At 50.2% G+C, this 27,841-nt stretch overlaps 2 protein-coding genes and 1 non-coding gene across 4 annotated transcripts in view; 1 reads left to right on the top strand and 2 right to left on the bottom strand.

Moving 5' to 3' along the window:
- LMOD1 (leiomodin 1) overlaps positions 1–3,175 on the bottom strand; it is a 33,981-nt gene extending 30,806 nt beyond the window's left edge. Inside the window, exon 1 of one of the 2 annotated variants that reach the window (XM_029229323.1) lies at positions 2,751–3,175. In XM_029229323.1, the coding sequence (XP_029085156.1) occupies positions 2,751–3,011 (261 nt within the window). In that variant the 5' untranslated portion in view covers positions 3,012–3,175. Of the gene's footprint in view, positions 1–2,243; positions 2,634–2,750 lie in introns of those variants that run through there. The other variant, XM_029229324.1, reaches the window with a different exon arrangement.
- Positions 3,176–9,940: 6,765 nt separating this feature from the next.
- TIMM17A (translocase of inner mitochondrial membrane 17A) lies at positions 9,941–23,655 on the top strand. Its single transcript, XM_029230832.1, has 6 exons — positions 9,941–10,012; positions 13,337–13,436; positions 13,570–13,633; positions 17,684–17,812; positions 18,526–18,636; positions 20,764–23,655. The coding sequence occupies exons 1-6, from the start codon at positions 9,987–9,989 to the stop codon at positions 20,847–20,849; spliced, it is 516 nt and encodes a 171-aa protein (XP_029086665.1). The 5' UTR covers positions 9,941–9,986; the 3' UTR covers positions 20,850–23,655.
- On the bottom strand, positions 16,573–16,645 carry TRNAW-CCA. Its single transcript has one exon. It is a non-coding gene; the product is annotated as a tRNA-Trp (tRNA).
- Positions 23,656–27,841: the final 4,186 nt, after the last annotated feature.

Below are 27,841 nucleotides of genomic sequence, written 5' to 3'. Positions count from 1 at the left end.
CACTGGGCCCGCCTTCCACTCTTGGTCTCTATGTATTAAATACAAAAACAAACAGCATTTTACTATGGAAGATCTGAAACATAGACACAGAAGTAGAGAGATGAGTATAATAGCACAGTGCGGACTCACCACCAGCTTCAACACGTCAGCAACTGTCTACCAGCGGACGGTCTCACGTCATCTATACCCTGCCCACTCCCCCCGGCTGCAGTACTTTAAAGCAAATTCCCTAATCCTAGCAGGTTTTTTCCCATAAGAGTTTTAGTGTCCGCACCTAAAAGATAAGGATCCTTTAACAAGTATGCCCACGGGCTTCCCTGGTGGCGCAGTGGTTAAGAATCCGCTTGCCAATACAGGGGACACGGGTTCAAGCCCTGGTCCGGGAAGAGCCCACATGCTGTGCAGCAACTAAGCCCGTGGGCCACAACAACTGAGCCTGTGCTCTAGAGCCCTCAAGCCACAACTACTGAGCCCATGTGCCGCAACTACTGAAGCCTGCACGCCTAGAGCCTGTGCTCTGCAACAAGAGAAGCCACAACGAGAAGCCCAAGGATCGCGACGAACAGTAGCCCCCACTCGCCGCAACTAGAGAAAGCCCGCGCGCAGCAACGAAGACCCAACGCAGCCAAAATAAATAAATTAATTAAATAAATACAAAAAAAGACAAAAGTGCGCCCATAGCACCGTCATCAAGTCAGGCGACGCCGGCTCCTTACTCTCTGCTTAGAGGCAGCTCCGGCACCGCCCTCCCAGCCCCATGGCTCCTGGGCTTCTTGACCCAGAGAGCCGACACGCTGGAGCTGCAGTTTTGCCTTCGAACCAGCCTGATGGAGTCGATGAAGTTGATGAGGTGGATGCTCCAGCCTCACTGTGGGGATGAGGCGACCAAGGCAGGTCACAGTGCGGGACTCTGGTCCTCAGACCACGTGTTTCAAAGCAGAGTTCGTACCAGGCTCGAGTTTTGCTAAGGGTGCTGACGAAGCCGCGTCCCCGGGTTTGTGCCCCCTCCCCAGGTGACACAGGTGACTCTGCCCACGGCCCGGGAGCCACCGAGCCGCATGGGCCCCCGGCCTGGGGGAGGAAGCGGTGTGGGGTGTGGAGGACCAACAGCCTCTCTCCAAGGGAAAAGGCCTAGGGGTGCCTTCCCCACAGGCGTCATGTGTCCCCGACTCGGGCTCTGCCTGCGAGACAAGTGTCCACCTGGTGCTAACCGGCCGGCCGGGAAGGAGGCCTGTGAGGGTGAGCCCCTCACATGCTCTGCGGCCTGAACGCCTTGCTTTGAGATCAGGAGTGTTTCCTGCTTGTGTTTCACCTCCGGGGACCTTCGCAGCTGCGGGCTCAGAGCCTGGGGACTGGGTGCCAGGGGTCCAGTGGGGCATTGACAGAGGTGCCAGCCCCCGGGGAGCGTCTTGCTTCCTTCCGTGTGTCCCAACAGCAAGTCCCCGCATCCTCTCATTTCCCATCGAGGTGGTAGTATCTACCCAGCGTGTCAGAGCTGCACCTGGACCTTGCCCACAGGATAATAAACGATAACTGACCTAAAACGCTACCGCTATGTTAGCTCCCGGTGCACGGCTTAGTGATTTGACATTTCTGTGTGTCACGAAACGACCCCTCCCCTACCAGGGTTCTGGCAAAGCTTTAAACACAGGCCGGGTGGCAGGGGCAGGCTGGGCGCCAGCCCCCCACTTGCCCCAGCCTGCCCCTCTGCTGTTGCTTCCCAACCTCGAGGGGCCACGCGTGCCCACCGGCGGGCACTGCGGCTAGTGTCCCCGCCGGACGCCTCGCAGGAGTTTCAGGTGATGGCGCACAGGGAGGTGGCCGGCGAGGTCCAGGCGGGGTGGGGGGTGGGGAGGCGGCACACAGCAGAGCAGTCTCCCCAGCAGACACTCCTGACCTGGAGGAAGTGTGTCTGCGGAGTCGTCCTCCGGCCGAGGCCAGGCTCCTTTGTCCCAAGAAAACCCACATATGAGCGCACGGCAGAAACCCGGGAAAACCCAGAAAGCCGCTTTGCTTAAGCCCATCCTAGATGTGCGCAGACGCTTCCCCAGCGGTCACCCCTGCCCCTCCTCTGTCCCCTCCTGGTGGCAGAACACCTGGTGGCTGGGAAACAGCTTCATCCCCCAGCCAAGGGGCCTTACCCCCAAAAGGGGGGCTGCTCCCTCAAGAGGCTCCTCCAGAAAGTGCACACCCCACCTCCCCTGGGAATGAGACGGACGGAAGCTGTGGGTGAAGGTGCAGACCTTGGCCTGTCTCCACTGCCCTGGGAAGCCCATCTGACCAGCTGCCTCACACAGTCCACATGCCACGAGATGCCCAGAGGCCTTGAAAGCGAGCTGTTCTCCACAAGGACTGGACTGCAAGCCCAGTCTCCCTTCCTGCCAGGAGGGTGGGATGAATGGGAAGGAAAAAAGCCAGGTGTGGGCATCCGGGTGGAGTCAACCCGACAGTGACCACCCCAAGGGCGTCCCCTCCAGCTCCCAAGTTGCTAGCAGCCCCGCGTGATACGTGGGTGCAGGTCCCCCCAACACATCCGACCTCTGCTTCATGAGACAGCAAATAGGGGTAAGGGGCTCACACGGCCAGTTCAGAGGATGACAATCGGTTCTGAAACATTAAATCCTTTGCCAGCGAGAACTCTTCTTCTAAGGAAAGAGCATCCTCATCGCGGCGTCGGGTTCTCCCCCCTCCCCCTCCCTCCCCCTCCCCCTCTTCTCCCTTCCCCCTCCCCCGCCCCCCGCCCCACTCACATCCATGGACCTCTCCCTCTGGATAAGTTTCTTGGTCTCCTTTTCACAGAAGTTGAGCATGGCTTCCCGGTTGTACACGCCCGTGGACGACTTCTCCGTCTGGTTCCTCTGGCGCAGCCCCACGGGGACGCTCCCATCTGGGTCCACCACGTCCAGCTCCTTCTCCAGCTCTGCCATCTCCTCAGGAGACAGGGTGGACAGCAGGCTGTCGATGTCGGGGTCCTCGCTCACCTGCCGGCGATACTTGGCTACCTTGGACATCTTGGCAAAGTGGGCTGCTGCTCTCGTGAGGGCTGCGGGGAGGTCCTGGTGGGCCGGGACGGGGTGCGAGCCGATCTGGACAGAGCAGACCCCCAGCTGGTCGAGGACCTCGGCTCCCCTGCCCTGCCTGCTGCAGGTGCCCAAGTGTGAACGGGGGGCAGCAGCCTCCCCAGTCCCAGGGCTAGTGGACCCGGGCTGGTCCAGCCAGCAGCCAATAAGGCCCCATGACGGCCCGGCCCTGAAAGGAAAGGCCAATCCCCGGGCGGGGGCGGGCCTGCCTCGCTGTCAGAGCTGTTTGAAACTTGAGGACATTCCAGGGAATCTTGGAGCGCTGTGTGACCAAATTTAGCACAGAGCATTTAGCCTTTTAAAGACAAGGGGGCCACGCAATGAGAAAAAGATATAATACAAAAATGCAGAGGCTGGCAGAAGCAGGCGAGAGCCACGGAGAGCCAGAAATGCAAGCAGACAGGACGCGGGCTTCACGAGCGGCCAGCCCCAGGCCTGCCCTGTTCAAGTGCACACGTGACGCCTCCACCCGGGGTGGACGGCGCTGTGGTCAGCACGTGCTCCACTGACTCCTTTCTACTGTATTTGGTAGTGTGCTGGGGACTCCCCAGTGTCTACAGCCCCAGGAAGGAACTCGATTCCAGAAGCCCCGAGCCACCCACCCGTTCTCTCCTGCTGAGGAGGGCCCAGCATCAGAGGCCCCCGCCTGTCGTGGCCACTTCTTGCGAGACAGAGAGAGAGAGAGAGACAGAAAGAAAGAGGGAGAGAGAGAGAGAGAGATGGAAAATAAATCCTCACTGTGTTCCTAGACTGAAAACTGGCAGGCTGTTTGGGCAAGAAAGTGTGAGGTGCAGTAGGTCAGGGAACTCTGACAGGTATGTCCGCCTCCACGAGCTCTTGGGAAGAGGGTTCCCACCTCCCTCCGTCCCGTCGGCTCCTTCCTCTGCCGGGGCACCTCCCGTGGGGGCATCAGGAGGGGCAGCAGGACCCCACCATGTGTAAATCCGGGGAAATATAACTGGGCTGTTGGGAGAGACCCTATTGCAATGGGTCAGGCAGGTTTCGTGAAAGGGCTTTCACTGTTCATCCCTCCCGCTGCCCTGCACAAGGCGCAGGGACATTCAATCTCCTGCCACAAAATCCCTCTAGAAGCCCTGCTGTAACCCACTGCGTAGCGCCTCCGATCTTTCCTGGCGTCGGTCCACCCTAAGCCAGAGAGAGGCAGTCACCCATCGGCACTTGCTGACGCCAGGGATGGTCTGGGAGAAAAACTTGGCCCTGGCGTTGACCGCCGGCTGGTCCCGCTTCAGGAGGAGCTGGGGCCGGCTGGTGGGACTGGAGGGCAGAGGCGAGCAGGCGGGCCGAGGGGAAGCGGGAGGAGGGGCTTGGGGGCTCCTGGGGCTGTTTCTATCCAGAGGCGGGGCGTCCGTGGGCGAGTCGTGAGCAGGTACTGATGAATACGGACCACGTGGCAGGCACCGGCCCGAGAGCAGGGGATGAAGCTAAAGGATAGAAAATCCATGTGGTCCCCGCCTTCCTGGAGCTTACAGTCCCCCAGTGAAGACAGTTAATAAACAAGTAACTTCGAGCAGTTTATGAAAAGAAAAAGAAGAGTTTACAAAATGCCTCAAAAGAGCAGTGCAGGGGCCGCGGGGAGCACAACAGGGAGGCTGGTTTCACGGCTCAAGCTCGGGCTCCCCGGGCGGCCGACCTGCTTAGGTCCTGGGCTCCCTGCTCAGCCCAGCCACCTCCTTCTCTGAGAGCCAGCTTCATCACCTATAAAACAAGGACAGCGCTGGTGCCAGGCTCGGAGAATGGCTGTGAGCGTTACACGTGAGCCACGCGGTCGATACGCCTGACGGGCAGTGGGCACACGGTCACTGTCTGTAGGCGTCATCACTCACGTCTTCTCCCGGCCCAGGTTCTGTTCTCCACGCCCCACCTCCTCGCTCACCTTTGTCTTTCCGTCCTTCAGCAGAGGCCACATGCAGCACACACGCGTGTGTGTGCACACTCATCTCCTCACCTCGTTCTCATCATTCACTCATTCATTCACTCAAGGGCGCTGTGTTTATATCCCACCCGGCCAGGCGCTATAGGGAGAGAGATGCAAGAATAATTACAGTGCGCTCATTCTCTTTTAAATGTGTCATCTATCGAGGTAGAAAGCTGCACGTACTAGGAGGCAAGGCGAACCAGGAGAGCAAGAAGCAACTGCTTCGGGCCCGAGGGAGACACGCTAACCCCGTGGGGAGGGTCAGGTGGCCCCCAGCGGGCACGCCGAGGCCTTGGGCTGGCCTGGGGCTCCAGGGCGTGTGGACAGAACTGTCTCCCCCCAGGCCCTCATGTCTGTCGGCCTCTGCTCTCACTTCCGCCCAGAAGAGGCCTGATCTCTGGGGCCGCCCCAGCCAACCTCTCGACGCCACCAGCTGAAAGCAGCTCTTTCCAGCCCCCGGCGACCGAGTCACTCAGCCCCGGGCCACCTGGTTTCGGCAGCCAGCCTCCTCCCACTGGTTCTAAACTCCGAAAACAACGCCAGAGCTTCCACACTTCCAGGCAGGACTCCCGGCCTCCCGACCAAAGGTTTCTGCCCAGAAGCCCAGCATGTTCTCTGCTTCGGTCCCACGATGCCAAACAGCTGGCTCTCCTGGTGTGACTCGGTCCAAGGCCTTTTGCTCCTAGAACCCGGGCTCCGGGCGTGGCCCGCAGACCCTGAAAGCCCAAAGGCATCACCTGTGGGGCCGGAGGACTTGGGCCCCTGCGGCGAGGGACCATCGCCCCACGCACTCTCCAGGGGCAATGGTTATCCAAGCTCAGAATCCACTTCCACCCAAAACAAATTCACCTTGAGTATCGGGATTATGGGATGGCCTCGTCCCCAGAGAAAACCCAGCATTGCTGTACTAGACGGAAGGGAAAGGGACCCCAGACTCTGGCCAGAACCTGTGTACGTGTCGGGGGACAGGGACCAGAAGCAATTCACTAACGCTTAGGGTGGCTCTCAGCGGGCCGAGTGGCCCCAGGAAAGTCACATTTTCAGGAATACAGGGTGTTAGCATAGTGTAGCAGATAAGGCCACGGGCTCAGGAGTCGAATGACGTGGGCTCAAATCTGAGATGTGTGACTTTGTGTCAGCTGTTTAACCTCTCTGAGCTGCAGGAAATGGAAAACGAGAATCTTAAAAGCACCTTGAGAAAAAAACATACTGCGCAGGGTTACGAAGGTATTAAACATATCAAACAAGGTGACGCGCACAGAGCGTCAGACGCTGTGAGCACTCAGTGTTCACGCTCAGTATACGGCCACACCGGCTTTCTCCTTTTCAGGGAGCCTGGAGGTCTCCCTGGAGTAGCAGACTTTGTCTCTGAAGCAAGCCGCCGGCCTGGCCCCGCGCGCCTGGGATGGGCAGAAGCGGCCAGAGGAGAGCTCGGAGACAGACCACAGGCCGGACACGTCTTCCTGCAAGGAGGGCAGGGGGAGGAACGAGGGCAGAAGAGAGGCAAGAGACTGCCTCCTCTCCCCACCCACGGCGCCCCAGCCCGGCTAAAACCCCAAACAGGCCCCAGTCACACACTGGAACCCCAGACCCAGAGCTGGCTGTGGTACCAGCCTCACTTGTCCACGGCAATCTGACGGGCCAGGTGGGGCTGCGGGTCTGGAGCCACGTACATGGCCTGTGACCTCCTGCTCCTGTGTGGAGCTCTTGAGGTCCCCAAACCTCTGGCTCAATGGAGCCCAGCCCACTGGGGGCCAGGACCCCCTAAGTGGCAGGCGCGTTCTGAAAATGTCCACCCCTCTCCGAGGGTGCGGTCTGGGTGGAGAGAAGGGTTCCTCCCTCGCGCCCCTCACCCAAGCTGCTTCCAGCCTGTTCTTCACCCGGTGAGCTCACCGTCTACCGAAAAGACAGCATCCTTCTGGAAGGAACTCCCTCAGCTACTTGAATAAAGTAGAGAAAACTTTAATACATCATTATTACCTGGAAGGTAGACAGTCTGCTCCAGGGAGGGGAGGGAGAGAGCTGTCCCTTCACTATCCTGCAGCATAAATACACCTGCTCCAGAGGAAGTCATGTCTGGAGCTGTCCCAGGCGACCTGCTTACAGCAACGCTCTCGGACAGAGGTGAGCTTCTGACGCTCGGATGTGTAGAAACGGGAGAGGTCTGTGGAGGACTGTCTCCCAACACACAGCAGACCCTCCCTCTGGCTCACACCACCTCCACGGCCGGGAACTTGATCCCCTGAGAAAGCCTCGTTCTCCCGCTTCTCGAGTTTCCTACCCTCCCAGTGGGACCAGCAGCCCACCTGGTGACAACGCTGAGTCCCTCGTGCTCCTGCGCCTTGTCGCTGGCATCCCCTCTCCCTCCGACCCCCCTCACCCAGCAGAGTCCTCCCAATCTTCAGGCTCCAGCTCGACTGCTCTTCCCCCAGGACCCTTTTGCAAGCACACGCCAGCCGCCAGGGCTCTCTCCCCTCCGGATGCCTCTAGCATTTGGCGCATTCTCTCTCCCCTCCGGATGCCTCTAGCATTTAGCACATTCTCCGTCACATGCTGGCATTTTATAATTTTGACCCGACAGCTATTTCTCAAGTGCTTATTCTTTCTCTCCAAGTACTTTTGAAGACCCCGAGGGGAGGAACCACATGGATACTTTTAGTATTCTCTCCACCCCAGTGCTTACACTAAGGCAACTCTGAGCACAGGGGAAGGGGCTTACAGTTGATTTGGGATTACCAATCCCTCTTGTTACTTTCTCGGTTCAGCACAACCTTTGTACCCTTAATATCATCAAATGGCCCTGTCCCCAACCCTAGCCTCTGAAAGCGGTCCTTCCCCAAGAAAAAAGACAAGTTCTACTTGTCCAAGAGCAGAAGACGAAGGAAAGCTCATTGTGGGGTGAGGGACGGACGGGGTGGGCAAGAGGCATCAGAGTCACTGCTGGACCCGCCACCTCACATCCCTCCACGTGGTTTCTGAGGGAGGATCTTCCTTCCTTCACTTTGTTCGGTTGGGGAAATCTCATAGCAAAACGGGCCCCGGGTCACAGCTCTTTCAGTTCACACAGGGAGCTGTTTTCCCCAAAGCAACACCCGGAGGACCTGGGTTGCAGGGTTCCAGCGCAGCCTCACACTGGGCCCAGCACACCGACTTTCACCAAACGTGCCCAGGGGTGTTGGGTCACCATCTCAGACTCCCGTCCCCTTCAGGCCAGGTCCCTCTCAAGGACCCCACTCCTTTCCTCTGTCGGTCTTGACGTCATTCCTTCGTGTCACTGACCGTTCAGCTCTGCAGACGTCTTGAAGACTCACTACGCTCTTTTCTTCCAAGATGGATAGGGATATTTTCCGGGGGTGCGGGGGGCACGGGGGCAGCTTCCTTCTCTAGCCAAAGGCCAAGCCCTAGGCCTTGCTCAGACCCAACTGTCTGCTCCACCCTGTTATCTGCTGCAGTTACAGAAAACAGAAGGTGAGAAGTCCAAGAATGCTTGCTGGCCACGTGAGCAGTGCCCTCCAAAATGGAAGGCTGCTCCAGGAGAGGGACTGTTGGGATGAAGTGAGCTGGGTAACCACAGCCTAGAGTCTGGCCCTGACTCAGCTTTGCAAACTCGGCAACTTGGTATGATCACCGTTCCTGGTGACTGCTTTGATTCAAGGGAACCAACCTCACAAGAGGTGAATGCATAAACCAATATAAACGCCGAGTGGACAGGAATAGTTATGAGCATTCTCTCTTAAAGGAAAATCCATTCAGAAACCGAATAACAATCAGAAGACTGCATAATGAATATGGAACAGGAGCTAAGGGATATTTCCTCTGGGTCCTGGTGAGACCAGAACCTCATGAGAACGCAAATCTCTAGTTACTGAAATACTTATGCCCGCTAGGACCCTTGCTGCCTGGTGACTCTTTCCAGGTCCCTGGTTGCCCATCTCCCACATTCTCTTCAGGCTGTCAGTTAATTAGATTGATGCGTTCTTAATCACAGTCACATTCCAAATAAGCCCTCTTGGACTTAGGCATCCAAATCACAGGACTGGTTTGAACTGTTCTTTTCAGTATGAGACACATTTTACTGACAGTCTTCATTTGGTTCTACGGAGGGTTCAGTTTATTTGCTCACCTTATTTCCAAGATTTTGGAGGGAACGTCACTCTTCCTTGCAGTTTCCTATTATTTATTACACTCACTTTCCCAGGAAAAAAATACATACAAGTTTTAAAGTCAACCTCAAGAGCGCAGGGTGGGGAAGAGGTCCCGTAGCAGCTGTCACATGACAGGTTTTGCCGGCTGCAAGCTCAAAGGGCCCGGGGTCCCCAGCCTTTTGCTACCTCTTCTCTGAGCTAAACACCCCTCACTCTCCCGGTGATCATTTGGAGTGAGGTCTGAAAGAGGCTTCGTTGTCGCTGTCCCTCACGTCGAGGGCCCCCACGGGACACGAAGCTCCAGATGTTCACAAACATTTATGGAACATCCACTACAGTCCGGCCCCGAGACTCTAAAGGACTCGGGCACTGCCCGCCCTAAAGAAGCTGCGGGTAGTCGGTGGGGCTTCACCAACTCTGACGAAGTAGGCAGCATTTAATCCACACTTGACGGCCAGGTACTAGAACAAAGAAACGTGTTCGGGAGTTCTGGGAACCCTAGCGGAGCAACACCAGGTTTGTCTTCGGCCACGCCCCGCGGCTTCAGTAACGGGTACCTCTCCGCACCTGGGCGCCCCGGGCGCCCCGCCCCCGCCCCCGCCCCCGCCCGGAGCCTTGCCTTCCGCCCGGAGCCCCGCCTTCCGCCCGGAGCCCCGCCCGGAGCCCCGCCTTCCGCCCCGCAGCCCTATTCCCGGCTCCCATTGGCTGCGGAAGGAGGCGGCGAGCCAATACCCGCACACTTTAACGCCCTCCGCCTGGGATCACTTCCGCCGCCGGGCCAGGCCCCGCCCCGCTCGCCCGGCATCGCGGAGCGGCGGAATCAAGATGGAGGAGTATGCGCGCGAGCCTTGGTGAGCCAGCCCGCTGACCGCCGCCTGCCCCTCTGCCACTGCCCGGCCCCCGGAGCGAGGCCGCTCTCAGCCGCGGGCTCGGCGGCGCCGGGGGCCGTGGGCACCCGGGCGTGAGCAGCCGGCTAGTCAGCGGGGGCCGCGGGGCCGCGCTGGGTGACCTTGCGGCAATTCGAGGGCGCCCCGGCTCGGCTGTGTGGCCCCGGCCCCTGCCCGGCCCGCGGGTCGGGAGCAGCCCCTCTGCCCGCCGGCGACCTTGGGCTCGTCCTTGCGCTCGGGCGGCTCGGCCTGCGTGGGGAGGGGGCGGTGCCCGGGGAGGGTCCGCGTGGGCGCGGCGGCCGCGGTCCGGGCTGGGGTTTCCCCGTGGGGGAGTGGCGGCGCGGTCGGGAAAACGGGGAGAGTAGCGTGTGTGAAAAGCCGGCGACGGGGGTCCGTTCATTCGGCGTTTAGCGGGGGGTGGGGGTGGTCTGTGCCCCGCGCTCGGTCGGTCCCAGGAATGAAAGCATAGAGGAGTCAGGCACGCGCACAGTTTAGGGCTTCGGAGGTCATGAGTGAAAAATCACATCTTGTTTTTAATCACCTGTTAGTCACCTGTGTTTTTTGTAAGAGCAAGAACCAGGGTGTTTTCCAGCTGTGTGTAAGGGCCCAGGGCTTTACATTCTGATCTTCCAGCATTAGCCATATTGCCTGCTTTGTGCATTTTTTCCTCCCTGAAATAAGATACAGAGTATGTTTCAGCGCCTCCCAGCTCTTTAAATTTATCTTCTCCAAAGGTAGTGGTCCCCCTTCCTGGGTTGTGCTCAGGTGTGCAGGACTCAGCATGCTGTGCACTGCTGTTGTCACCTGCTCTTGGGTATGATATCGTGAAACAGGTTGGCATGAGGGGAAAATACTTGACTTTCTTGGGTTAAAGATGTTACGGGAATCATAAATTTTCATCTACTACAAAATTAGGTGGCCCCTTTGCTTTCTCAGTACATATGTCCTGAAGCAGTACAGTCAGTTGTCTGGTTGGTTTTATACTCAAAACTGCTTTGATCTTCTGGACTACCCTGTTTTCGTGAAGTCATCCGAGCTCCAACTATAAGCATCTTTCTCCTCCCTCTGCACCTGCCCCAACACCATAGGCAGCCTGAATTCTTTCAAACCTTCCACCTTTCATTTCTTGTTGTCAGGATCTTACTTGGCATCCTTAATGCCTTTTACAGTAGTTTCTTAATTGCTTTCCTTCTCTTCAGTCCTTTTTAATACATCATAGGCACTTAATCGTCCTAAATACTTTTTAATCATGTGTTTTGTTTTCAGAAGCCTTAGTCTATAGGATATAGTGGAAAGAATTTGGGGCCTGTGGCGTACTAGATTTTGTATTTAAATTGGTTCTACCAGTTATTACCTATTGACCTTGCGCAAGGTACTTAATCTGAGCTTCTGTTCATGTATATAATGGAGAGGAGACGGATACTCTTCTGCAAAGTTCAAAGATTAGGGAGTCTATAAGAAAATAAGCTAGCTTTCTTGAAAATCAGGTTATTTGCACTATAAGGCACCTAGAACATAGTTGATACTTAGTAAATGATAACTTTAATCTTGTGGTTAGTTATTGGTTCCCTGTTGCCCTGTATTTGTCTGACATTTACATTAGAGTCTGGCTTCAACCTTCCTTTTGTGTAGCCGTCACTTCCCTGCAGGAACCTTGATTTAGCCAGACTTAGTTCAGAGACTGTTTGCATCTTGCCGTTGTTTTGGACGTCCCCTCTTGCAATCCTGCGGCTGCTCTCTGATCTGAATCCTGCTGTTCTTTACTGATTTTTTAAATACTCATTTTCATTCTAACTGATTATAGGATCATTTAGGATCGATTGTTTAGAGTTAGTGACTCTCCTTTGTCTTTCCTTTTTACTTTTTTTTTTTTGGTCGCAGCACGCAGCTTGTGGGATCTTAGTTCCCCAACCATGGATCGAACCTGGGCCCCGGCAGTGAAAGCACCGAGTCTTAACCACTGGACCACCAGGGAATTCCCTATCTCTTTACTTCTATTAATGTTTCTACCATTTTGAAGAAATTTTCCTAATCCTTTTAGTCTCTCAGAGCACTGCTTCTCAAACTTTTAAAGTGAAATCAAGTCACCCGTGGATTGTGTTAAGCTGTAGACTCTGATTTAGTAGGTCCTGAGGGGGACCTTCCCAGAGCCTGCATTTGTAACGAGTTCCCAGGTGTTGCTGATTTTGCATTTAGGCCTGCAGGAAGCAAGCCTTGGGTAGCAAGGCCCCGAAGCCTCAGGCTGACAGCTGGAACATCTGCCGCATGAGATCGTCATTCTGTACAAGCTCCTGATTTGTGTTAGACTTGGAAAGGACAAGGTGTTTCGTATTTCTTTCTGGCAAAGTGAGAAATTACTTCTTATTCGGATTCTTCAGCAGCAACGATGCGCTGAACTCACACGGTTACTTGAGCAGTTGGATTGTGCATAGGGTCGTTACAGCATTTTACCCTTGAGACTGGAAAAGACATTTATGAATTGAATTATTCACAGACTTGTTTTTTTTTTTTCTTCTTCTTTTGGCCATGCCGCGAGGCTTGCGGGATCTTAGTTCCCCAACCAAGGATTGAACCCGGGCCACCACAAGTGAAAGTGCTGAGTCCTAACCGCTGGACTGCCAGGGAATTCCCATTCGCAGACTTTTTAAGAAGCCAGATTCCTAGAAGAGTGGTTCTGTTCTACTGATCAGATTACTCATGTCGTCGTGCTGCATGAGTTAGGGTGCTGCATTTGGAAGCCGGGTTTACACATTTAACCTCTAATTATCAGATGTTAGAGGTTACTAATGTGTTAAGTGGATCTGATACAAACTTAAGTTCCAAATGCTAACTTGGACTCAGTAAACCCAAAAAGAAGTTTTAAAATTTAAATAGTGTGTCTTCTTCTGCGCCTGTTGAAATTTTATTCTTTGGGTCTCAGCTTTAAATTTTGCTGCAGCTGGAGAGCTTTCCTTGGTCCCCCAGGCGACTGGGTCACCGTTGACTACTTGCCTTAGAATAGATGCACTAGTAGTTGAGCAAATGAATAAAGTGCTGTGAACAGTAGGGAGTTGAAGCCATTCAACTACAAGTTCATTCCCTGTAGCTTAGAAGACTTGGGCTGAATAGATGTGGATCTGTTTAGAATCCTTAATCTTTGTCTGTATTTTATGGGCCAGATGTTACTGGTTGCAGTGAGCCCTGCCCTGGAATCTGTTGTATATCCCTTATTAACAAAGAGGGTTTTATGGTTTATAAATGAGAAATACGCTCATCTTTTTTCTTTTTTTCTCCCTTTCCTTTTCTTAGCCCCTGGCGCATTGTGGACGACTGTGGTGGGGCCTTTACGATGGGAACCATAGGTGGTGGGATCTTTCAGGCAATCAAAGGTTTTCGCAATTCTCCGGTGGTAAGTGGGTGAATGGTCTCATATCATCATTACTTGAGACCCGTTTGCTAATGTCACTTGGGCCCCATCAGTGGGTTGGAAATGTGTTATACTCCTAATGTATTTTTGGTTGCTTCCTTTTGTTTCCTTATAGGGAGTAAACCACAGACTACGAGGGAGTCTGACAGCTGTTAGAACCAGGGCTCCACAGTTGGGAGGTAAGCAGAATGTTTCCATTTGTACTTCAGATGATTTTTTTCCTATTTTTTTGAAGATGAAATTCTGTTTTTTTTTTTCTTCTTTTTTAGATTATACCAGTTAGTGATTTTAGTTTGGTCTAAATAACAGCTTGTCACAAGTTAGTATCTATGCGAATTCTTGATTTATGATTTATTTGGAAAGTTAACTTGAATTGTTGCATCCATTTGAAACTCTGTCCTTCAGAAGCTCAGTGCGGTTTTGTTTCTGCTTGGTTTCATTTGATTTTCTCCCGTTATCCAGACAGTGTGTCCACAGCTCAGGTTTGTGAGGGTCAGGAGTGATAGCTTCTGGGTTAGCATGAAACTGAAGAGGGTGTGAGCAGAAGGGTTGGGGGTGTGTGAGAGGGACTGATGGAACTCATGGGGCTCCCTCCAGGTTTAGCTCTGGACATTGTGCCGAGGTCAGTGCGGAGGTGGAGAACGATTACGTCCATCACACTCTTTAAGCTTGGTAATTCGGAAGCTGGGAGAAGAGAGAAGAAGAAATCTGGGAGCTTATAGTTGCTTGCAAAGATACAGTCAGGCTGAAGAGGCCACATGTAACACATGGAATGGACTTAGCACGCTCAGTCGTTCCGTAGTGATTTTGTGCATCAGAAGAAATAATCTTCTTTGTTTTTATAGCATTTGTTTTCTTTAGAAGATAGTGGTCGATGTCTGTTGTTTATTCAGTGCCTGCCATGTGCCAGGCACTCCAGGTGTTTTACAGGATTATTTTATTTAGTCCTCACAGCAACATAGGAGGTGAGTACTATTATCTCCATTTTCCAGATGAGGAAATTGAGGCTCCGAGGGTTGAAGTGATGGTGTATCTGTTTCCTGTTTTTCTCCCTGTAATAATTGTACACCCTGGAAAGCAAACAGTGACTAATTTTCCTTTGTTTTAATGGTTACCGTGTTGTTTAAGAGTGATAAGTAGTAAAAAAAAAAAAAAAGTACACACCAAACCCTGAACCTTCGATAAATGCAGAAGTCATACAGGTTTTAACAGGTTTCTTGAGAGGCTGCTTCTATGACATGCATTTTCAGTGAATAAAAAAAAAATCAGGTAACTGTCACAGTCAAGAAGAGCCTAAGGAGATAAGACTACTAAATGTTACGAGGTGTCCTGGAACAGAACAAGGACATAAAAACTAAGGAAATCTGAATTAAGTATGGACGTCAGTTAATAATGTGTCAATATTGGGTTGCCGTGACAAATGCACGGTGCTGATGTTAGATGCTGGGGAGACTGAATGTGGGGCATGTGGGAACTGTACCATCTTCACAGCTTTGCTGTGACTCTGAAACTAGTCTAAGAATAAAGGTTTGGTTAAAAAACAATCAGGGTGAAATAGAGGAAGAGTATGTTGTGGTGTGAGTGAATTGGAATCAGGCTTTTTAAGGAAACTACTGAGGCATCTTCATGGAGTCTTGAATTTTAAAAGTACTGGGATGGGCTTCCCCGGTGGCGCAGTGGTTGAGAGTCCGCCTGCCGATGCAGGGGACACAGGTTCGTGGCCGGGTCCGGGAAGATCCCACATGCCGCGGAGCGGCTGGGCCCGTGAGCCACGGCCGCTGGGCCTGCGCGTCCGGAGCCTGTGCTCCGCAACGGGAGAGGCCACAGCGGTGAGAGGCCTGCGTACCGCAAAAAAAAAAAAAAAAAAAGTACTGGGATGGCACTTCCAGTTAATTCAGTGAGCGTTTACTGAGCTCTTCCAATCAGGCTCCTGGGAAAAAGGTAGTGTGGGAACGTTATAGTTGTGTCCTGAAAGGTCTTGTATTTTCATAGCAGAAATGAGACATGCTTTTGATGTGTCCCCATTATGCTTCCAGCCCTTCCTTGCATTTTGGAACAAGATGTTCCAGGCTTATCTTGTACTTTCCCTGCCTGAGTGTAGAGTCATCCGTCCCCAAGGAGCCCTGCTTCCTTCTAGTTGAGAATGGTACTTAGAAGCCAAAGTCTGGGCACTAAGTGTATCATTGCTGTGGGGCATTGCTGTTCCCAGGCCGTCTTAGGAATGTACTGTATGTCTGTGAACACACACCACGTACACGTACATACACAAGTTTATATCTGTGTTTCTATATATCTATATGTATTAGGAATCATGGGATCATACTGATACCTCTAAGTCCAGTCCAGCCCCACAGGTTCATTCTTCTTTCACTTTTCATATGAATACTTGGGCTAGGGCACCTTGTAACAGGCCACCCTTCCACATGGGCACACTGATCTCCATGCTTGGGAGTGTCCTTCCTGCGGACGCCTCCTCGCCCTGCTCCGGCTGTGGCTGCCCACATGGGGCCAGCCTTTTGTGTGGACTCAGTCTCCACTCTTATCAGCCACCATAGCTTACTCTGGCAGTCATTCTTGGGGTGGGCAGATATCAGATCCTTGTGAGGGAGTGGGAGAGCCTTGTTTGAGGAATTTGGTGAGATAATTCTAATATACCTGGATATATCTCTCTCCCAGGGCACAGAGCCACTGAGTTAGGACGGACTATTTCATCTGTATGTAGCCTGTGGTATTTAGTGTTGGACCGAAAACGAGGAGGCTCATGCATAGTTTATTATTTTTTTTAAAACATATTTATTCGGCTCCTCCGAGTCTCAGTTGTGGCACGTGGGACGTTCGTTATGGCATGCAGGATCTTTTTAGTTGCGGCATGCGGGATCTTTTTCTTAGCTGCGGCACGCGGGATCTTTGTTGTCACATGCTGGATCTTTAGTTGTGTCACGTGGGCTCTTCTAGTTGCTACGTGTGGGATCTTTAGTTGTGGCATGCGGGATCTTTAGTTGTGGCATGCGGGATCTTTTTAGTTGCGGCATGTGGGATCTTTTTTTTTGTTGCGGCACGCGGGATCTTTGTTGCCGTTATGTGGGATCTTGAGTTGCGGCATGTGTGCGGGATCTACTTCCCTGACCAGGGATCGAACCTGGGCCCCCTGCGTTGGGAGCATGGAGTCTTAACCACTGGACCACCAGGGAAGTCCCTCGTGCATACTTTAACTGGTTGTATCTGCTGGATTTAACTCACAGGGTGAGCTCTGGGGAAGGGTGCTGGTGATGGCCTGGTTCAGGCAGTTGGCGGAACCCAGTTTATTGTCCTTATTGACACACTCCTGCTTCTGTGAGGTTTCAGAGGGTGAAGGATAACCTGACAAGGGCTCCTCAGTGCAGTTTTTCTTTCTTTAATCTTAATAAAAGAACTCCTCATAGAGTGTAAGTCATGTGTATTGATTTTAGAAGATTTGGAAAATAAAAGCACAAAGCAGTGAAGTCGTCTTGTTACCACCTGTCACCCGGAGATGCTGACAATTAAAATCTTGGTGTTGCCTTTCTGTGTTTTGTGTGTACTTATACACGTGTATGTGTGGGTGTTTGTTTTTTATTTCACAGAATAGTCACTGTGTTTAGGAAGAGTTTAAAGTGCAAAGTAATCTGATTTAGGGTTGCTTTTAGTTTCATGCTTGAGGAATGAAGGATAGAAATGAGAGAGGAAAGGTAATTCCCATTCCCTCGAGGTTCCATAATTCAGACTGTTTGTATCACCCTTTTGCCCTTTATGTGCATTGGCTTACGCCTGTAGTACATCCCAGAATAGCCCGGTTTCTTTTGTGTTCACATCGGTGATTTTCGTAGAGCAGGTGCTCAGTGGCACTGACTGGAGAAAAGAAAAACAGAGGTAAGGTGATGAGAAGAAGGAAGGATGACCCTTCTTAAACAGATACACACTCTCCTGAAAGGGGGTTTGAATGGGTTTAGCCCAACTCTTTTAGGCCTGGCTTATTTCTTTTAGGCTTTGGGCCGTTGCTGATTTCCCTGCTGATGTAATACAAACCAAGCTTTATTAAAAAGATAAGTATTCTGACTCCTGTTCGGTGCTTATTCAAACTTGCTTGCATGTGTTTGTGAGAGTTTTAAGAATATAGTGAGTGTTGTTATTTAAGCTTGTTTCTGACTATTACATTTAAAGGCTAAAATATAAAAACTGAAATTTATTTGTTTTGTTTTTAAATAAAACAGGCAGCTTTGCCGTTTGGGGAGGCCTGTTTTCCATGATTGACTGCAGTATGGTTCAAGTCAGAGGGAAAGAAGATCCCTGGAACTCCATCACGAGTGGTGCCTTAACAGGAGCCATCCTGGCAGCAAGAAGTAAGCAGGCATAGACACACACATTGAAGCCAGCCTCTGCCTGCATTTAGGAACATCTGTAATAGAGAGACGGAGCATTGTGTGACTTGGTATAGTGTGAGTGTGTATGGTGATTTGGGGGGGAGAGTAAAAGGATCTCTTAACTTGGAATGTTGAGGACGAGAGAGCCTGGAGCTCTAACCGGTAATCACCGTGGTTAAGAGCAGTTCAGGTTCTGCTTCTGCCACTTACTAGCCGTGTAACTGGGCAGTTTCTCTCCTCAGCCTCTGGAATTAATCATTGTACCTGTCACACAGCATTGTTATGAGTGAAGAGCTTAGGTCCATCTTCTGGGTCTTTGGGACAGAGAGCAACCTAGGATTCCTTGGGGCGTAGTGGGTGAGCCCAGGAGTCAGCACCCTCTTCTGTGAAGGGCCAGGTAGTAAATGTGTGGGCTTCCGTCACATGTACTCAGCTCTGCTGTCATGAGCGCAGCCTAGACAATACGTGAATGAACGCGCATGCTGTCCCAATACAGCTGTATTTCCACCAGCAGGCCGTGGGCTGGATTTGACCTGCGGGCCATGGTTTGCTGACCCTGGTCTTGGTCAGCGAGAAAGGGGGTTTGGGAACGGGGAGTAGCATGGAGCCCTATGGACAGGTCTTTGCTCTGTGGTGTCTTACATTAACCTGGATTTCTGTTAAAGTAATCTCTCTGTTCTCAATGTGCTCAGACGGACCAGTGGCCATGGTTGGGTCAGCCGCGATGGGTGGCATTCTGCTAGCTCTCATCGAAGGAGCTGGTATCTTGTTGACAAGATTTGCCTCTGCCCAGTTTCCCAACGGTGAGTCGTCTTTCTGCCTGACACCGCAGCTCCGACGTTTGAAGCGGTTTCCCGATGTCTGCTCAAATGTGGCAGTTTGGCGTCTCTGCATCACACGTGAACACGCCATGCTTCGTGCTGGTTCTGCCTCCGCACGGGTGTGGGTGCCGTTAGTTGTGTTTCATCTCAGTAACAGAATGCTTTGGCTGATGACTTGCTGTCGATCTTTCCTTAGAGTTCTTAGGTTTTATCAGTGCTCACTTGCTCATTCTAAGAAATTGCCGATCATTTCAGCGGTGCGGGAAGAAGGGTCCCTGCAGACGTGGAACAACGATGGCCGTCAGTCGCCAGCTTATTACTGCCTGTGTGTGGGGCACCGCTCTAGCTGCCGGGGGCAGTGGGAGCATCAGGCTGACACGCTCACAGATAAATGAGGTCATCTGGTTCTGCTGCTTCCTTGAAGAAAGTGAAGTAGCAGGAGAAGGTGACCCGTGGTTGGGGCTCACTTAGGGCTGGAAGGAGGGTTCTTCTGAGACGTTGGTGATGTAACGCGTTGCTCCTGTTGCTCCTGCCTGGTGCAGGGAAGGTGAGATGCCGGGCGGTTAGTGGTCCACAGGTGGTCACGACGTGGCCAGGGAACGTCTGCTCTGCGGCTAGCGTGCGCAGATGCTTGTAACTTAGGAAACTTGAGCTGTCTAAACGGGACTGTTCCTTGGCATTGGAAGGGAGCAGAAAGACACCGAGGGTCGCCATGGGGAAGAGCTGACCCAGCGTTTGGGGAAGGAAGTACGCAGAACGGTGTGACTGGTTGGAGGTCAGCTTTGGGGCTTGGAAAGGATTCGGCGTAGAGTGAGGGGCAGGTGACCGCCCCTGATTCGATTTGATTTCCCTGAGGCACCAGGCGAGGGATTCGGTGTCTTTTGGGCGTGGCTCTGAGGCCTGCTCCCTGTGGCCAGTGGCTGACCCGGTTGGCTCCTGGGCCCTCGGTCCTTGCCTCTGCTTCCAATCATTATTTCTCACTGAATACTCTGTCGTGATGGCCACTTTCTTATTTTGCTTTTTAGTTTAGCACTTTAGTGTGAAAGACTTCACATAAGATGTGAGAAAAGTTCCGTGTTTGCAGAAATTCAGAAATTGATAGAACAATAACTCGGTCACACTGTCTTGTAGGATTTAGCCTTGTTTGCTGGGGTTTCGGCTTCTTTCCTCGGAAGGAGTTCTCTAAAAGAAGTGCTTTTTATTTTAGACAGGAGGAGTGTTTCCGAAAGGCTATGTGGGGGCAAAAATCTTTGAAAAGTTAATCATATTTTTCCAGTTAACTTACATGAAAGAGTTCTTAAAACAGAAAGATGAGATAAAACTGTATCGAAATGGTAACAGTGGTTATTTTTGGTTTATCTTTTTCACCCAGTGTCTTCTCCAGCTTTCTGTAATGAACAGATATTTTTAGAATATAAAAAAAAAAAATCACTGGAGTAAAGTGTTGGAAAGAAAGCCCTCTTTACCACTGTCCTCTTTCTCTCTTCCTTCCAGATATTTTTTAGTCTGCCTCAGTTTCCCTGAAGAAAAGAGGAGTGATTATTCCCATTAAAGTCTTTTTTTTAAAGGGCCACATTTTTTCTTAGGTCACAGGCCGTCCCATCCTTTGAAAGCAAATACTACAACACGTAGTTCTGCGCAAGCTGGGGGATGGCGGTGTCTTCCCATTTCAGGGCCCACTGCTTACCTAGTTGTGTAAATTGTACTACTGAGTTCTCTTGAAACGTGACTAAGGTACTTAAACTTCGTGAAAATAATTTTAAATAGCCACTGACAGATACATCAGGAGGTGTGAGAGATTCGTCCAGTCCTGATACGGCAGCTTGTTCAGCAGTTGCGCTAAAACTGGCGTGTTGTTTCTTGCCGTAACTACTCCATGTGACTGCGCTGGCGTAGCATTTGAGAGCTGCTCGTTCTGGAGGAGGGCCGCCAGGCCGCCGGACGTTAGCACGCGCTCTCGTGGGAATCGGGCAGCTCGATAAAGAAATTCAGGTTACAGCTCTGATGTAGCACTTTGTTTTCTGAGTTGACTGATTTGCTCTTTACAGAGACTTGTCCCTTTAAATTACATAATATTCAGGTGGTGTTTAAATTCCCTCTTAATTGCAGGTCCTCCGCTTGCTGAAGACCCCTCCCAGTTGCCTTCAGCCCAGCTACCATCCTCACCTTTCGGGGACTACCAGCAATACCAGTAGGGCCTCTCTCCCAGGACTTCTGTAACAGAGTGAGCTGCGGTTCAAGGAAGGATTTCAGAAGATCAAATTCAGTCTGTTTTTAAAACTGTAGGTGGGATGACAACTATGGCCAAATAGGCTGTGAAGAGACATTTAGCACATTTTTCTATTTAAAGGAACATGGGGGGGGGGGGGGGAGGGTCTTAAAAGATAATACATTTATTTATTCACACTTGGATTGCGTTTGTGATCAAAATAAATGTCTGAAATCTTTAGAAGGAAAAGCAGCAAGTGCTTGGAAGACGAAGGACCAGCGGCAAACGGCAATGAAGCATGACCATCATTTCCTCGGGGACCTCTCTGCCTGGTTTTGTTCTGTTAGTCAAACAATAAAAAACGCCAGGAGATTGCTCTTTCTATTAAGATAAGTTGCAGAGTTCTACTTTTCATCCTTGAATTCAAATAATGCAGAGTCCGTTGAAAGTTGCACGTGGTACAGTCTCCAGGGATTGGTCCACAGCAAACACTTCCGGGCTGGAGGGCTGCGGGAAAGTGCTTAGCCTTCTCCTTGCGAGTAAGAAACACGCCACGTCTTGGTTTCGAGGGTGTCGGATACAAAACTCTCTTCACCTCTGAGGCTCCTGTGTCTTGATTCTTCATCATCAGAAAAGCTTCCTTCCGGTTTACCCAGTTCCGTATGAGAAGGTTCCTGGAGGGCGTAATAGCCCTGGAAAAGTTTGGCGGTTACGGTGTGCCGGCAAGTACAATACATGCTGTTTTTCATGTGTTGCAAGTCCCCTGAAGCTGATCTTCGTCGAGGGTGTGTTTTGGGGTCTGGCCGGGCCTGGAAAATGGATTAGCGTTTCGGAATAGGCCATTTTACTGGCTGTGCTGGAAATGCCATGCGGCCTTACGGGAGGCAGGCTGTTACTCCCCGTTTACCTGCCTCTGTGTGAAACGGAGAGCAAATCCGTGTGGGTGTGGTGAGCACATGCATGTTCTGGCCCAATGCCACGTACATAGTAAGCATTTAATTTACTAATGCTGGTTAGATCTTTCTTTGTGTGGTAAAATATACAGGAAATCATATTTATCGTTTTAACCATCTGTAAGTGTACAGTTAGTGGAATTTACATACAGTGTAACAGTCACCATCGTGTATCCCAAAACTTCCTCATCGTCACCAACAGAAACTCCCCATCCCACCTTCCCCCAGCTCCTGGTAACCACAGGTCTGCTTGCTGCGTCTGAGTTTGCCTGTCCTGGGTACCTCGTGTAAGTGGAAGCGTACGATACTCGCCTTCTGCGTCGCTCTTGTTTCGTGGAGCGTCGTGTTTCAAGGTCCATCCGGGGTGCAGCATAAGCCAACACTTCGTGCGACGGCTGAGTAGTACTGCACGGTGTGCAGAGGTCGCATTCTATTTGTCCACGCCTCCACTGGTGGACACTTGGGCTGTTTACACCGCGTGACTCTTGTGAATAACATGGGCATACAAATACCTGTTGGAGTCGCTGCTTTCAGTTCCTTTGGGTGTAGACCTAGGAGTGGCGTTGCTGGGGCATGTGGTAGTTCTATGTTTAACTTTTGGAAGAAGCACCAAACTTTTCCACAGCGCTGCACCGTTTGACATTTCCACCAGCAGTGCACGAAGGTTCCCGTTTTTCCACATCCTTGCCGACACTTTTATTTTCCTTTAAATAAAAAGATTATAGCCAGTCTAGCATGTGTGACACTCTCACTGTGGTTCTGATTTGCGTTCTCCTGGTGACGACGTACTGCGCTTATTGGCCATTTGTGAGTATTTGGGATTTGTCTTTCAGTCTGTAGCTCTTTTGACTTCCAGGAGTAAATGTAAGGAGATGTTATAAGAACAGTTCAAAGCTGAGGGCATGTTGAATCGCAGATAAAATGCTTTACATTTCTTAAGGTCTCCTAAACTTCCTCTTAAATGGCTTATTGGTTTGGAAAGTAAGTTCCTTTCTTGGGAATTCGGAGTCTGTGGCGGGTGTGTGTATGTGATGCTGGCGTGTTTTTGCCATTTTATTGGTTAACTCAGCATATCTGAAGCAATCCTTGGTTACAGATGAATTTTCTGGAATTTTCTGGAGGGGTGGGGGGGGAGAGAAGAAGCTTGAAAAAGATGGAAAGCCAGTTCTTTTTGAAGAACTTGACATTTAATTCCACAATATGTGGGACGGCAGGTAGAAACCCCGAAAACCTTTCCAGTTGTTTCCCTGCTTCTTGGCCCTCTCCTCCTTGGTGGATGCCCCCTTCCTCCGTCCCGCACTTAGGAGAGCTGCTGCTCCCGGGGAAAGCCTGGCTGCCCACCTACCTGCTGGGGCTTGGCCTGAGCGGAGTGGCTCCGTCTCCGTGATGTGTCTAGCGTGGAGATGGGGGGGCCGGTGAGGAGAGGGAAAGGGGAAAGCAAACTTCACGCCTCTGATTTTCTACTGGAAGCCTCGTGCCATCTGCGTTTCCGGTCACAGGTGTTTCATAACCGCCCAAGAACGTCCTCGTGTGCTGTGTCCTCTGCCTGCCCCCGTTTGTCCAGCGGGCTGGTTCCTGGTGGTCTGGGGACCAGCTCGAGCGCCCCTGCAGCCTCCCGTCCCCTCTCCGTGTTCTGTTGTCACTGCACAGCGGGAGGAGGTGCTGAGCGGTTGGTTTTGTTTTGTTTTGTTTTCTCTCCCCCACCTTTTCCCCCAACATTTTTTCAATGAAAATATCAAAACCGTAAAGTTGAGGTTCACAGTGAACATACGTATACCCATCACCTAGATTCTATGATTAACTTTACAATACTTTACCATTGTGTACCTGTTCACCTATCACCCGTTTCCTAATAAAATTGAAATTTATGAAATCCATTGATAAGCTTTGTAAGATGTGATTTAAAAATTTTTTTTATTGGAGTATAGTTGTTTTACAATGTGTTAGTTTCAGGTGTGCAGTAAAATGAATCAGTTATACATAGATTTTTTTTTTAAGTTTAGCAAATGATAGAAACCAGGTAGTTTAGATTCTAATAAATGTCTTAAAATACCTATTTTGAGATGTTTAATACATATTCTAAAACTAATTTTGGTGTACAAGAACCCAGAATAAAAGGTAAAATCACGAAAATTGTTTTAATTACCAAGATAAATGCAGAAACAAGCAGACAGGAAGGAATTTTTCCCTAGGTCTTTTTCTGGAATAATGGAGTGGTTTCCTCGGTTTCAAGGTTGAAATGCTCATCAGAAAGATCCCATCTGCTTCTCCCTTTTTTCCTTAGTATCTGACACTTGGTGTGAAATTGGCCTGAAATAGTGAATTTCTGAGTCAGGGTTGGAACGCGTGGGTTACAGCTGCATCTGTTGAAAGCCCGTCTGTTTTCTTATATGAGACGTCTGCAGATTGTGACGGCGTGGTCACAGCTCCACCCGGTGGTGCATTAGTTTTAGAACACAATTCTCTTGCTGCTGGTTTTGCTTTGTACAGTACGTTATCTTTTAGAGCAAAAGTCAGCCACCTAAGGCTCAAGGGCCACATTTACCCTGCTGCCTCTTTTTGTAAGGCCTGTGACTGAAGAATGGATTTAAAGTTTTTCTAATGGTTGAAAAACAAAAGAAGAAAAATGTTTCATGGCACGTGGAAATGACACGAAATGAAGATTCCGGCGTCCATAAATACAGTTCTGTTGGTGCACAGCCACACCAGGTCTTCACGTTTTATGAGCGACTGCCCTCATACGACACAGCAGAGTTAAGCGGCCGCGTCAGAGACCTCGGGGCACACAACTCCTGAGATGTTTGCCCTTTAGAGAAGAAAAATTGCTGACCTCTGTTTTAGAGCAATTAAAAATAAAAAGATTTATTTTATCTAAACTGATTCCATTTCTAGCACTCCTTCTTTTCTCTGTGTGGACCCAAGTTCCTCTCTGGTATCATAGTCCTGTCTCAGGAGCGTCCTCTAACATTTCTTATGGGGTAGGATTATATGGGTGGATCCAGATGGATGCCTAGGGATGTAGTGGGTGGCATGATAGGAGAGGAGCTTTTATAAAAAGCTCTTTATGCCCTGAGCTTTTATAGTGGGCAGTAGCATTCCTGCTTTTGCCTCTGAGGGAGACATTACCTTTATCATACTAGATAGCGTGACTTCCCTTTGCTCCAAAGCAAGACCCCGTCTCTGTCTTGGAAAGGTGTAAGCCAGTTTACCAGCCTTACCACTGTGGACGTTTGGGGCTGGATAATCAGTTGTGGGGACCTGTCCTGTGCAATGTAGGATGTAGGATCTCTGGCCTCTGCCCACTGGATGCCAGCAGCACCTCCTCTCCCAGTTGTAGCCACCAAATGTGTCTCTAGATGTTGTCGAATATCTCCTAGTGGGCAAAACCGGCCCTGGTTGAGAACCATTATGATAAGCAGATTCACCCTTTGCTCCAGAGGAAGTCACCATCTGTCTTTCAGAGTGGCTCTCTATGCAAGCATCCTCGACCAGATGGTCCAGAACAAAGGACACTCAGCGGCTCATTTTTGCAAGATGTGCAGAAGTGCACGTGATCCGTGGAGAATTGGCTCCCAACGTTGCTTTTAACTTAATTACATTGCGGTTAAAGGAATGTTGTTCTGTGTGCCATCGATTCTTTTATTTGTTGGGAGTTTTTCATGGCCTATCTATGGTTTTGTGTGTTTTCTCTGATTGTTAGGTGCACAGTTTGGTGTGTGTTGATTAGGTCAAGATTGTGACATTTTTGTACACATCTTTTATGTCTGTATGACTTTTGTCTGTGTGATCTGTTAATGACTGGGAGAGGTACGTAAGCCTCTCTGTTGGCGGACTTGCCCATTTCCCTTGTAATTCTGTTACCTTCTACTTCCTGTAGTTCGAGGCCATACTGTTAGGTGCATCCCCAATGTGTGAGCTAGAACACTGATAAGTAGTTTACGTCTGGGTATTTATGAGCTCTGCTTCCTCCAGCCTGGGGTGAGTACTGTCCTGTCCAGCTCATTTCCTTTTCTTCCTTGATTTTTAAAAATCATACTACATATTTTCCCATTTGTTGGCTTGTGAGTTATATTCATTTTATAGTCCATAAGTGATTTTCTTTAAAATCTTAAAACACATACCTAAGAAAAAAATCTCACATTTATCCCTCTCCCTCTCCTGATAATCCAGGGAGTTTAGAATGCTTCAACTTCAATCACCCCCTCTTCTTATATACATTTAGTCTAATATTTTCATTTTATTCTGATTCCCTCATGCAAACATGATTAATATATATTTATTATTGTTGCTTTATACAGTGTTTAAATTCTCTCACTTTTTTTGCTCACCATTCCTTTTTTCATCTCATTTTCCTTCTTGAAGTAATTCCTTTAGAAGTTCTTTAGTAGGAGTCTGTTGATGGTGAACACTGAATTTTTGTCATCAGAAAATTTACTTGCCTTCCTTCTTGGACGATAGTCGGGTACAGTTCTAAGTTGACAGGGTTTTTCTCAGTGTTTTGAAGATAATGCCTTCTGGCCTCTCGTTGCTAATGAGAGGTCTGCCCTTGGTCCAATTTCCATTTGTCATTTTTTTATAAGTAACCTGTCTTTTTTTCTTTGGGTCTTCTTAAGACCTGTATGTCTTGGTCTTCCTCAGTTTAACTAAAACATGTCTAGGAGTAGGTTTATTTTTATATTTTTGCTTGCAATTTGTTGTAACTTTTAAATCCTTAGAATCACACTTTAATCAATTCTAGAAGATTTTCAGCCATTATTTCAAAATGTCCAAGATACGTTGCATTCTAAGCATTCAAAAGTGAGAGAAGGAGAAAAGGAAGGAAGGAAGGAGAATGGATGGGATGAGACTGCTCTTATCCCCAGGGAGAAGTTAACGCTGAAAGGAGAAACAGCATAGTTCCACAAACGTTTGACTCTACAGCCAAGGATAAAAGGCCCTCAGGACTTCCTTGGTGGTGCAGTGATTAAGAATGTGCCTGCCAATGCAGGGGACACGGGTTCGAGCCCTGGTCCGGGAAGATCCCACATGCCGTGGAGCAACTAAGCCCCGTGTGCCACAACTACTGAAGCCCGCGCCTAGAGCCCGTGCTCCGCAACAAGAGAAGCCACCGCAATGAGAAGCCCGCGCATGGCAACAAAGAGTAGCCCCTGCTCGCCGCAACTAGAGAAAGCCCGCACGCAGCAGTGAAGACCCCACACAGCCAAAAATAAATAAATAAATAAATTTATGAAAAAAAAAAAAGGATAAAAGGCCCTCCTCCTCCAGCAACACTTACCTGGAAACATCAGGCCCGGTGTCTCTCCTTGCTTCCCGTAGCATCTTGTTCTTCCCAGGTCACAGCACAGCACATGGAGTTGTCGTGACCTTTGTCCTTGTCTCTAGGTTAAGTTGTGAGCTGGCCCGTGAGCACCACCAGGACAGGGGCGGTGCCAGGCTTGCTTCGGGTGTATCCGCAGCACCCAGCCCAGTGGCTGGTGTATGCAGATGCTCAACAGAACCGCATTGCGTAAGGGAACGAATAATTTGAGGGTAGCTATATTGAATGACTAGTAAGTACCAAGTACTGTGCTCAATGCCACGGAAAAGTGGTTTTCCAAAGTTGTTGGATTTCACTAGCCAGTAAGTTAAAAAAAAAAAAAAAAAAAACTAACATTGACCTTATATGGAATTAAAAAATATATACTATAAGCATTTCATGAAATAAAATGTATTTTAACAGTGTAAAACTAGGAAGAACATACTAGGATACTATTTCCTTTTATGAAAAACTCCCTACATTGTCTCTTAAAATTTCATTTCCTAGCTGATCCATAAAAATCTCACCGTCCAGTGGCTCCTAGTCACAGAAGGGCTACTGCAACCGCTGGTACAGGAGAGAAACACAGCAGGAATTGTGTGTACCTGGCTCAAAGAGCTGTCCCATTCAGGAGTGGGGGACAAGCGGCACAGCAGACGCCCAGCCTTAAAGGTGCAGTGCCTCTCCCCATCCCTTGGCGGAAGGACAAAGGACTCGCGCGCCCGGAGT

This window comes from Monodon monoceros, unplaced genomic scaffold (genome assembly GCF_005190385.1).
Source record: "Monodon monoceros isolate NGI ecotype Baffin Bay Population unplaced genomic scaffold, NGI_Narwhal_1 Super_Scaffold_18, whole genome shotgun sequence".
NCBI classification, from domain to species: Eukaryota; Metazoa; Chordata; class Mammalia; order Artiodactyla; family Monodontidae; genus Monodon; species Monodon monoceros.
Note: the sequence above shows the minus strand (reverse complement) of the source record. Positions and strands in the feature narration are given on the sequence as shown.

Bases quoted from the DNA above. Each gene is read 5' to 3' on its own strand.
- TIMM17A (XM_029230832.1), top strand. From the start codon at position 9,987: ATGGAGGAGTATGCGCGCGAGCCTTG. The intron at 13,437-13,569 runs GTAAGTGGGTGA...GTTTCCTTATAG, and splicing joins GTTTTCGCAATTCTCCGGTG to GGAGTAAACCACAGACTACG. The intron at 13,634-17,683 runs GTAAGCAGAATG...TAAATAAAACAG, and splicing joins CAGGGCTCCACAGTTGGGAG to GCAGCTTTGCCGTTTGGGGA.